The 12,048-nt window shown below is 39.8% G+C and overlaps 1 protein-coding gene across 3 annotated transcripts in view; it reads right to left on the reverse strand.

Moving 5' to 3' along the window:
- MED13 (mediator complex subunit 13) overlaps nt 1-12,048 on the reverse strand; it is a 49,270-nt gene that overhangs the window by 24,585 nt on the left and 12,637 nt on the right. For 2 of the 3 annotated variants that reach the window (XM_048966886.1, XM_048966888.1), the window contains 2 exons: nt 934-1,079; nt 435-485 (listed from right to left, as the gene is read on the reverse strand). In XM_048966886.1, coding sequence (XP_048822843.1) covers nt 435-485; nt 934-1,079 — 197 coding nt within the window. The remainder of the gene's footprint in view (nt 1-434; nt 486-933; nt 1,080-12,048) is intronic. The other variant, XM_048966887.1, reaches the window with a different exon arrangement.

Raw genomic sequence — 12,048 nt, forward strand, 5'->3', positions numbered from 1 at the left:
TGGCACAAGTTGTAGGCAATGTGTATGCAGTTAAATGTACATGTACTGTAAGAATCAAGTTACCACAATTACAAATTAATCTGTTTAAACAAGCAGCAATCAAGTTTTGATCTTGACCAGCAAAGACTCTGCAATACACAGGTGGGATAAAGAGGACCATCTCAAATTCTGGCAGAGTTAAGGTGTTTCCCCATCCTTTTGTTCTGCTGGGTACTGTAACAACAATGCCACATGTACAGAAGGAAGTAATCTGTTTCATGTTTAGTCTTGTCCATATTAGGAAAGCACAGCTGCTGTTAAATTGCATTCAAAGAAAGCAAGTTTGGACAATGAGCATTAATAAACAAGGGCAGCACGTGGTCATGCAGGAGAAGTGATTTCTGTAGCCAACATAAGTGTGTCTAACACAGGGAATGATCAAACAGCCCACTAACCAGACTCAGGCCCCATCACTCCTTTGTCTTCGAGAGCATAGCCTGCATCTGCTGGTGGAACCAAAGGAATTTACAGGCAAGGGAGAGCCAAATAAAAAGGGGGAAGGGGAGTGAATAGATTACTTAAGTCAGGGCAGAAATGGACTCTTAAAATAAGAGTCGAGGAAGGTAGGTGGGGGCTATAAAGCATGTTGAAAACACTGTTGAAAAAGCTAAATATTCGAGTCACCAATAGGACAGCGCCTGGAAATTAAATTTACTGTGCCATAAATCACTTTATTGGGCAACATGCCAGAAGAGGAATATGGAAATCATCCACCTGCAGAAGATCTGAGATAGACCAAATACTTAACCAGCTATGTCAATACAGCAGACGTTTGAGTAGAACACAGCATGTAACATCCCTGCTCCCACTCCCAGCCTCTATCAGAAATCCTCACTCTGAACAACTCAAAGGACTGATTTATTTCAGCAGACATTAGTGATAAGGAAAACCTACCTTGAAAAGGGCTGTTAGACTGCTGGGCAAGGGTGAGGTGTTCTTCACTAAGCAGATACACAGGTTGATGCTGACTGATCTCCACACTGGTGCAAACATTACTATCCCCATGTAAGAAGAAGGTGAATGAGCAGGACAAGTGCTCGCTGGAGAGAGAAAAAGAAGACAAATCCTAAGTATATACATCTTAAAACAATAGGTTGATAAGTTTTTTCGCTAATTTGAAAGAATGTCATTCCAGAAGTCTTAATTAGCACAAAAAAAACCCAAACCATTCTATCTGAATAACAAGGAAATGCTAAATACACATTCCTTGAAGTACTTACAAAGTATTTCAGTTTAAAGATAAAACCAGAGATCAATCAGGAGGATTGATCAAACAGGAGATGCTAAGTCTTCAGTCTCTTTAGATTGAAACTTCACATTTTGATTTCTGGAAGAAATTTAAACTCTGCTTTTTGCAAATCAATTAAAAGTAAACTGACAGTATTTGTATAGTGTATTTATTTAAAAGCTGCAAACGTATTTCTGAACATTCATTAATTTTAATGAGGTCGTATCTAGTCCTCTTGCCACAGATTCAGTCAGCAGAATTTATATTTTAACATTTATATATATTTTAATTAAACTTCAGGCAAAGATTTGGAAGGAAAGAAAAGCAGAACCCAGTGAGCAAACTGCAGAAATAGTGCATCTAAGTGTACAGTTACATCTGAAAAAAAAAAAATCACACATATATACATATATATATATGTGACAATTTGAGTTCTATAGCTATAAGTTATCTCAAGTGTGTGACAGACCAATAGATGCTCATAGGAAGACAGGTGTTAGAAGCAAGATGCTGTTCACCTAGGACATCAGATTACGGCCAACATTTCAGCAATAGAAGGATGAAAGTCAAGGAGAAGCTTAAAAAATCCTTCATAAACTACTGATCAGAAAATAAATCTTTCTCTTTAAGGAGGGCAGCATCAAGCACCTGCTCAGTCTCAGGAAAAGAAAAGATACAGGTCAAGGGAAACAGACTAAATGAAGCGAGTCAAAATAGCAGATGGCAGTGCGTTTTTGCAAGGTCAAACAGAAAGGCACTTCACAAACATACCCTAAAAAGACTGTATGAATGCAACATCACCTTTTGCCCCAAAAATAAAATTAGATTCTGTCGATTGAATAAAAAAAGTCCCCGGGTCATAGAAGAACTGAAGTATCCCTATTAAAATAAAACCTGCACAGGCGTGGTTACCAGATACACGAGTGTCACTGCCAAGGCATTTCCTCCAGCAGGAGGTAGATGGTAAGAGACTGAACTGTGTGGGGAAAAATATTTCTGAAACTGGCACAGCCTGTTCTATGTCACCAGAGATAAATTGGTTTACTGATCCACACCCCAAAGAGCAGCCACCAGGATGGGCACTGCAACAAGACCACTGCTGTAGTGTAAAATACATGACTCTGACTATCAACAACTTAAATTTAGGGACCCAAAGCTCTTCAAGGATGAGAAAACCCACAAACTGGTTGAGGAGGAAGAGCAAGTGAAGCACAGGTTTTTTTTATTACAGTAACTGAAAGCTGCAGGCCATGAAGTGAACCAACAGAAACCTCTATGGGAGTTTGCCCTGACTGCACCATGACCATTTTCAAGGTGCATCAAACCTGTGACAGTATGCTCACCTGCCCTTCAATTTTATTTCTTTTATTTTTAAAGAACAAAAAGAGCCAGGATCCAGACATACAAGCGAGTTATCACTATTCATTGACAACTACTTAGCATAATTGCTTCAGTAATCCAGCTCAGGACAACCTACTCCCTGCACATGAAAAGCTGCCCAGGAATCCCAATAAAGATAGTTGACAAAATCCTGTGGTGTTGGAGCTCAGCATCATCTTGATGACTTCAAGTTCAAGCCAATCCACATGGTTATCAAACACCACCGAATTCCTATATAGAAATCTCATTAAACTTTAATCCTTATGCAAATAGTTGAAGACTGATCTTGTCCAATTGGATTCTACTTTCAAAATATTGGGTGGTTTAAACTGAAATAGTGGATAGTGTTGTTGGTCCCAAGTGACAGATACCACTTCAGAAGCTTAGCATACATGAGGAAGAGTTAAAAATAAAAGCACATATTCTTTAAATACACTTTAAATGGGATTAAGCTATGTCTCTAGTTAGCTCTACATTACTACACAGATAAAGGGCAGACATCTGTACTATTATCTGAGAGAATTCAGATAAACCAAGACAAAGAGAAGCATCAGCATGATAACAGAAGCACATCAATTCATTATGCTGCAAAACCATACCTAAATAGAAGCAAAAAGTCAAGGTCATCATGCAAAAGCCACATAAAACAAACCAAGAATTTTTTACATAGTAAAAGAAAAAAAAAAAAAAGGCATTCCTCCCCACATTCAGCAGGTGGGAAGTTTCCATCAAAATTTCATTAGTAAGACAGTAGCCATTGTTGTTACCAACATCATTCAAACTGCTTCGGCATGAAAGCTGCAAGCAAGCTGTTTCTATGGGAGGAAAGCAGACCCACTGTGCTACAACTGATTCTTGCAAACCTGAACATCAATCTGTAACCCTGAATTAGCGAATAGTCTGAACACGAAATAAAAGCTATGCACATCACCTTCGATATTTGCCTCCGTATCTGCAGCGATATTGTTTCATGCACAACAGAATAAAACTGCTACATAGTAGAAATACAGTAAAATGCTGCTCCTTAAACACGAGCTGAGGGAAAGATTCCACATGGTATCTCCTGAAAACACAGATCTTCTTATCTAAAGCTTAAAGTGAAGGGTAAAACCAACTCTTCACGTACTCAAACACCGCATTTTTGTCCTAACTAGTCACGCTCCGAAATCCTTTCTTCACATGTAACATCGTTGGCACTGTGATATTACACAGCTGCAGGAAATACTGGTGTGCTTGTAAAAAAAGTCACAAGTAATACAATAATAAAGCCAGAAACACACTGAAGCTCTTTGTAAGGGGTTGGAGAAGTGGTGGTAGGAAACATAGAACCAGAGTTCTAAGTGACCAGCAGTCCCCATGTACTCCATTTTACAGACCAGCAAGATACTGCAAGCATGTTTGCTTTTTGTTAAGGATTTTAACACCTTTGCACATTCTCCAGTTCTCTGCATTTCCAGAGATTCATTGCTGCCTCAACCTCAGCTCCAGAGTGCTCTCCTCAAACCCTTCCAAAAGCTATTAAAAAGATCCCGCTATTTCTCTAAATTCCTCTCCTGTTCTCAATGATTCACACTGCAGCCAAAAATCCTAATCAAACAAAAAAAGCACAGTAATTAGCAAGTCCACTTAATTGGTCAAAAAGCATTTCACTTAAGGGTAAATAGGCAAATTGCCTTTACAATTTAGTCAAGCATACAAGAACAGTGAGAAAATTGGTGGTTTCCTGCCCATCAACACAGAGTTCAGCCTACGCTTCTATTTGCAGACTTGTTCGTTTCTTTAAGCAGCTCAAAAGATCATTAGATAACCTGTGCAGAGCATCTCACGACTGCAATACAAAGAACACCTGTAGCACAGTGCTCAGAACTGACTGTACGTGCAGAGGGCAGTCCTTGAGGTGCAGACAGACATCCCCTCCCAGCACCAGAAGCTTGTCTAAAAGCTCCTGTTCACAGCCCACTCACTTTCTGCTAGTTTTTTCCTATGATCATGCCTTGCCACATGTGCACATGTAAGAGTAGTGCACAGAATTTTAAATAAAGTTCTGAAAACAAACCCCTAATTCTGCCCAAATATCTCATCACCTTGCCCCATCCTGAACAGCGAGTTAATTGCAGGGAAGTCCTAACCATAAATTGTTAATAGTTATCATCCAGTATTGGTAACTGGTCACTGAATTATAAAACATCATCAGAATGAGCATTCCTGATGAATGGAAAAAAAACAAATCCTTCAGAGGAGGAAGATTATGTGAAAAGCAGCTGAAATTCATATGGACAATTTCAATAAATTTCCACTTCCACCTTTGTAAGAGAAGTGGAAGGAAAAGAGGGGAAAGCACACAAAGGAAGTGCATATACATGCTTCTGCATCTCCATTAGCAAACATGAATGCATCTCCTTGATAAAAAGATAACTGGGTCTGAATTTTTCCCCCTCCCCTCCTGTAGTTGCATATCTTCAAAATGCCTCACACACATCAGCTGCACCAGAACTTCCCTAATCCTAATCACTGATGTAATTCAGTGGATTACATCAAGTCAGCACTATGCTGAAAGGTAAGGAGACTGCAACAACATCAACAGCAATGAGAAAGTCTCCAATTAAAAAAAAGAAAGAAAGAAAACCTACAGCAAATTTGACGTTAAATTCAAGAAAGCATCCAAACGTTTCCACTGCAAGTGTGGCTGCTTTTGTTTTTATAACTACCACCACTTTTCTTCCTAGATTGCCTTTCTGAATTACTTCAGAGCTGAACCAAGTAGCTGACCATGCCAGTGTGCTTCCAGCCTACCAAAATACCTACCATATTCTCACTATGTATTTTTCTACTCCCATTTTGTAGATCAGGAAAATGGACACTGCAAAGCTAAAATCACCCTCCCAGAACTAATGACTTACACAATTACTTTTCAGCTGGGAGGAACAGTTCATTCAGGAGCACAAACATACCAGATAGAGTTAATATCCTATTAATATGCTTCACTGTTTCTGTTATGTTTGCTAGAAATCAGTATGTAGTGGCCAACAATCCAAAACTTCAGGCTGTTTTGACCACAAATCATTGCACTGTGACTGGCTGACAATGGCCCACAGCAGCCACTGCCCAGGGAACTCCCAGCCAATGCATTCTATCTGCCTAAATGAAAGCATCTCCCAACAGTTATTCCTCATCACAGCCAACCAGGGGTGGTATGTTATTTAAATAAACGTCAGCATCAAGAAGTTTCTATTTAAAAGATAACAGTTGCTTTCTGTAGTGAATTAAGTAACCAAATACTTCTGAAAGAAAATCCTTGCATGCTCAGTTACTCGGTTCTTGGTTAGCCTGTTGCCTGTTTTTGTTGGAGCTTTTGGGTTCGTTTGCTGTTGTTTGTGTTTTTCCCTCTTTAACTTCATTGGAAAACAGCACTGCAGCAACCAGGGTAGAACAGAAAACAAAACAAATGCCAAAGAGCAAGTCTGGGGGAATTGTGTACCTGAGCACAGGCTCAACCTGCACTACCACTGCACTCTGATCTCTGCTCTGCCTTCTGTTATCCATCAGGCAGCACTTCAGGCTTTTCATGGTGGAGAAGGAGCAAAGCTGCTGAGCCACCTGAGGATGTCTGGGCTCACTGAACACAACAGGAGCTACTCCCTCACCACAGCCCACCTACCACCCTGCCTTTGGAAGTGCTTGCTCAGAATAGTTCTTGGGGACTATATCCATCTTCCACAAATAACCCGTAATGCACTGATGCAGAGCAGCTTCCCGTGCTGCCACATTCACACCTTCACTGCTATTTTAAGCGTGGAGTCTTCAATTCCTGCTCACCACGCCATAATCCTGAATTAGGAGACTCCAAAACCTTCATTCAGACTAGAAAGGAACAGGAAATTAAATATGCATTTGCTGTAATAAGCAAAATACGAATGTAATTAAAATACTAAAATTAGGTTGTTCTATTAAATCAGCATTAAAAAACAAAAAACATGAAAAATATGTGGTGGTGTGGGTTTTTGCTTTGTTTTATAATTGAAGAAATGGAAAAAAAACCCATAAGTCTGCCTACCTGTCCATCTCAATTATGGAACACTCTAGGAGCTTTCTTTGTTGTCTTTCTGTTGTTGTTTTATTTTGGGGGGTTATTTTTGCTTGTTTTGTTTAAATGCTGGGGGGTGAGGGACACAGAGGATAAGTTCTCCAGGAAGAACATGCTAACATACATACTCATTATCACAGAAAGTCGTGCTGCTATGTCAGAGCTGGAATCATCATTAATCAAGTTCACAAACATGCCTCTCTTGCCCTTGGCTACAAGTTTCCCCATAACATCAGGGTTTGCATCAGCCCCTATCGCAGGGTCTGCACTTCAAGCAGACACAATGGCACTAATATCCCCAATGTGAAAGCTCAAGGAACTCTAAACAAATGCACATCTACATTTTTCTAGCAAGTTACATATTCTGTTTCTTAACATGAAGTAATAGCATCTCAAAACACAGATGCTTCTCCAACTACTGACACAAAGATGGCACAGCACACATCTTGCTAAGCATCTCCCAGTAACTCCCTATGGTCATGAAGGTAAACATAGCAGGAAGCTGATTTTGATGATAACACAAAGCAAAAAATGTAGCTAATAGCTAAGCAGAAAAACTTCCAGCTCAAAGCACATCATTAATGACTACTGTCAAAGGCTCTCCAAAATATTTTTCACATAGCTAAGGACATTCTGATGTTAGCTAGAAGTTAAGATAGATCAATTTGTTTATTCCATAAACCAGCCATGTAATCTACAACAAATACTAATGTAGGAAGTAACGCATCACAGAATAAGTCATAGCCACCCTAAAGACTTCTACATTTAGTTATTAATTACATTATTAATGAGCTGAGCTTCAGCCCTGTAAAAAGGGTTGAAACAAAAAAACTATTTTTTTAATACACAAATAAAATCATAGAAGCAAAGCTGATCTTTCAGAATGCAAGAGGAACTTTAGATATGTATATGCACATAAAACATGCATATTTCTCCAGGTAGAACAATTGTAAGTAATATTTAGAAAGAAAATACCTGGTTTGTGCTCCAGAACTTAGATGAGACTAACAAAGCTGTTATCTTACATTTTAGCATCCCTGCATTATTCAGGATGCAAATCTCAATTATCTCAACTCGTGCTTCACAAGGAAATATATATGTGCTATAAAGAATATAGAATTTATTTGCAAAACAGAACAACCAGATTTTACACTATTTCAAAGCAACAGCTTTCAGGGAGTTGCTCAGCCCCATTCCGAAACCTTTAGAGACCATCTTGTTAAGCCAGATTTTTCCAAGCTGAAAACTGAAATGCGTTATAAAATTTTCATTTGACAAAATCTGACATATCTGTATGGCTTTTGTATTACCTTACTGCTCAGTGAACAAATACATAGGAATTTATTGTTGAAAGCTAAAAACTGAGAGCCACATTGCTACCAGTTTTTCGTGATGAGCCAAACTAGCATTGTAACTTAAGCCAAATAAGAGAAAACTGCTTTCTGATGTAAAGTGCTAAATTTGTCTGCTTGTAGTCTCTGTAGCAACCCAATATTCCAAAGAGACAATCATGTGATCAATGCTCTCAGCTCCTGCTGTTTATCCTGCACTGTCCTACTTACAGCAGCTCTCAATTCCAGCTGTCTACAGTAAAAGGAAAAACATCACCTGCTCTCCTGCCGGTACACGATGCCAGAACAGCCTCATTAGAGCTGTTGTAAAAAAAATGTTGACTTTGTTTGATTTGAAGATTAACATAGGGAGGAAATTTACACTGCAGAAAGATTGAGCAGACTTAAAAGATGGCAGAAAATACTCCAGTAGTAGCAAAGAAGAGCCACTTCATTTCAGGTATTAAGGTTTCAAGTTAAACATACAGAAGTGAAGGTAACCCACAACTACAGGTTATTGTATTTTATAGTTATAACTGTTATTATGTACAGTTAATTCTCAAGTATGAACAAGATCTGAGTTTTAGCACTCAGAAATGCTGCTTCTGAAAAGAATTATTATTAACAGTAATTTGGAGCATCCTCCTTGAGGAAGCAAGAAGAGCTATTTCATTGCTACTGAAAGAAGTCCCCACAGAAAACAGGGAAGACACCAAAGAGGGGAACGTGGCAGGAACCTGGGCTGCAGCACTTCATTTCCTTTGTCCTAAGGGCAGCCAAGGCCAGACAATAGCCAGTCACTTTGAGTAACTGCTGTTACATTACCAGCACTCCTGAAGAAGGCAGCAATTGCTACGTCCCAGTTAAAAAACTGCCCCCCTGCACAAGCCATGGGCATTTGGGACTGCACAGCTGCCAACACACTCATGAAAGATGCCCACCGTGGCTGGTTTTACCTTTTCCTCTTGGTAAGACAAGGCAGAGGAAAAAAGCACGTGCGTGTGTGTACATACACATATACATACACAAGACATAGACACACACACAAACACACACGAGGAATATTTCTCAGCAGTCATTTCCCTTGAAGCTCTGCACTTGCATTATATAATCCCTCACCCAGGCTAAGGTCGAACAGCACAACTTGTGAAACTTGTGCAGCAAGTTTTATTTTGTAAGCTATGATAAGCTTATCGCTTGTGTTTTTCCAAGTGGTGGGAGTGTTGTGTTTGTGGGTTTTTCTTCCCCCCCCCCCCCCCCCCCTCCACATGAACAGATCAACTTGTTTACTATTTAAAAGGAATCCCACCAAATCAGTATTGCTCAATTATTTGCTTACTGGTGTTCCAATTATGTTAAAATTTAGCAAGTTTTACTTATTGCCTAAAAAACTGCAGCAGATGAGCTCCACATGGGCCCTTCATACTTTTCAGTAGGAGTGTCAGATTTAATCTTCATTAAGGAATTTTGCCTGGAATAGCATTTACTCTGACAAGTTTCCTAATAATATTTATGCTAGGTATATGCCACTATTTTATCATCCAGCTGGCAGGAGGAAAAGCCTCATCCAAAGGCTGGTATTTCAGCAGTCCAACCAGAAAAGGCAGAGCTGGATGCAGCAGATCCCGGACCCTGTCTCATATTCTTAAAGTGGGGAGTTTTGAATAAAACATACACAGCTATTTCTGAACGTGACAGTAACAGCACAACAGGTTGGAAAGGAGAAAAGAAAAAGATGTGTTTATTAGTCAAACTTTGTAATTTAATATGTGGTCACCTTAAAGGTAGATTACAAGAGCTCAGTAAGTTATTGAGAAAGGATGTGACAAACACTGCAGCAATTTTTTCCCCATTTGGTTACAACTAGGGCTATTAACAAAACCTTCCCTTCAGTCTTTTATCCTACTGTTATCCCTGTAACTCCCATCACCCATTCTTGAACGTTTTGGAAATTGCTTCCTTACATATTAAGAGCAACAAAGAAAAAAGAAAGAAAAACCAAAAAAGCAATCGCCACACACAGCCACTTTACGGAGCGGGCCGCTCCATTCCCCTGTCTCTATAAACAGCAGTGGAACCAACACGCTCAAAAACCTCCAACAGTTTCCTCAGGCATGGCAATCGTGACTTGCACTGGCAGATCCAATTTCACCAAATACACGACTGTCTCACTTTTCCCAGCGCTGGTTTTAGACTGGGGGGAAGCAGGGGGAGGAGGGAAGAGCAGCTCGTGGCGATTGCCTTGCAGCCCCATCAACCTGCAGCCTGGGACCCATAATGCAAACATTTGACTTTTTTGCTTTACAAGAATTTTTTTCTTTTTCTTTTTTTTTTTTCCATCCCACCACAACCTGCAAGTCACAGCCTGGGACAATGGGCAACAAAACCTCAAAATTCAGGTGGGACCAATCATATGAGGGGGAAAAAAAAGCTCTATCTGTACCTGGTTCAAAGAGAAATAAAGTGAGGAAGTGGGACGAGGGTTCTACACAGCCAGCTCTAGCTCCAGCATACTGAAATCAGCCAGTCACCTTTGCAGCCAAGAGCATCAGCTATTCAGGCTCTAATCAAAGTCTTTTGAGATTGTCTACAAGAACATCGAATCTTATCTAAATCTGCAGTTATAATACACAGAAAGCCAATCTACATAGTAACTAGCCACGTCCCAAAGTACAGGGTAGCATAAACTCTGATCTGAAGCAGACTGGTAGCAGATTTCATACCCAGGATAATAGGCATCTCTAAATTATATAGGCACACTGATTCTATACTCAGGGTTTCTGAAAGTCAATGCAAAGCACAGTCCCACAGAACACAAAGCACAGAGGATGAAAGCAGCCACTAAAGATAACAGCAACAAGGGCTGAAATGAAGCAAAGCAATGTTCATTCACTGACTCTACAGAGCAGGGAAAATCCTCCCTCACCTCACCCTTTCTCCTGTATTTCCCCCATTATTCCCTATTTTCTAGAACCAAAGGGAGGAATAAAAATACACCACCATCATCACCAGGTAACTTTGTTCATTCTTAGTAACAAGATAGGCATTTAGCGCACACAAGCAATATAGAGAAGCAATCACAACCCTCCTGAACAACAGCAGCTTTATTCTCCATGACACGTGCAGCACCTGCCACGTTCATCCACGACCACCTCCACACAGGAGGAATACTGCTGTGTCAGAGGGAAATATCTGCATATAGGAAGAAGCAGTCTTCTGAAAATGGACTATGAGGAGTACGACACGCTTTTGAAATCAGTGTGATGAATTTATGAACTGCTATTCCTATTACTAGGAAAATGGAGAAAATCCAAAAAAGAAAAATACAGCTTCAGAAAGAGTGTTGTGTTTTTTTAAGATAAATGCCTCTGTTGGATCAACAGAGGCCTCAGCAGATACCTCTGAACAACCTAACAAAAATTAAGGCATTCCTAGAAGGGATGAGCAAAATATGCACATCTGTTAATTGCTCCCCTCACTTTAGTGGTTTATTTCATCCAAGCCACTACTCAGAAAATCAAGTGGTTGAGGTATCTGGTAGAAAACACAGATTTCTCTGCAATAAAACTTGCCCTCTATTTTTCCAGCAGTTCTGAACTACTTATGGTGAAGTGGTGTTGTGGGTAAGCTCACAGTTCCTTCAGCTATTCTCATCAAGCATGCTGACCTTCTGAGCTTCTTAAAAAAAGAATCAGTTTCCAAATTAAACAAATGCTGCTATTTTATTTTAAAAGCTTTCATCAGCTTTTCCAGCTGCTGCAGAGAGCTTTATAGAATTACTCCAAGAGATGCCATGACATAATGAATGCTGGTTTCAAACAGCAATTTGGAAAACTAGTTCCTCAACTGAGGAAAGCCCAGAGTGTGCCAAGACAGTATCAGTCCAAATAGGTAAAAGTAAACTCTTTATTATTGATTTATGGCACCAAGAGAGAGAAGAAACGGGTGGACAAGGACATTCCAGAAAGGAAATATCTTTCCCTTAA

Source organism: Lagopus muta, chromosome 20 (genome assembly GCF_023343835.1).
Source record: "Lagopus muta isolate bLagMut1 chromosome 20, bLagMut1 primary, whole genome shotgun sequence".
NCBI classification, from domain to species: Eukaryota; Metazoa; Chordata; class Aves; order Galliformes; family Phasianidae; genus Lagopus; species Lagopus muta.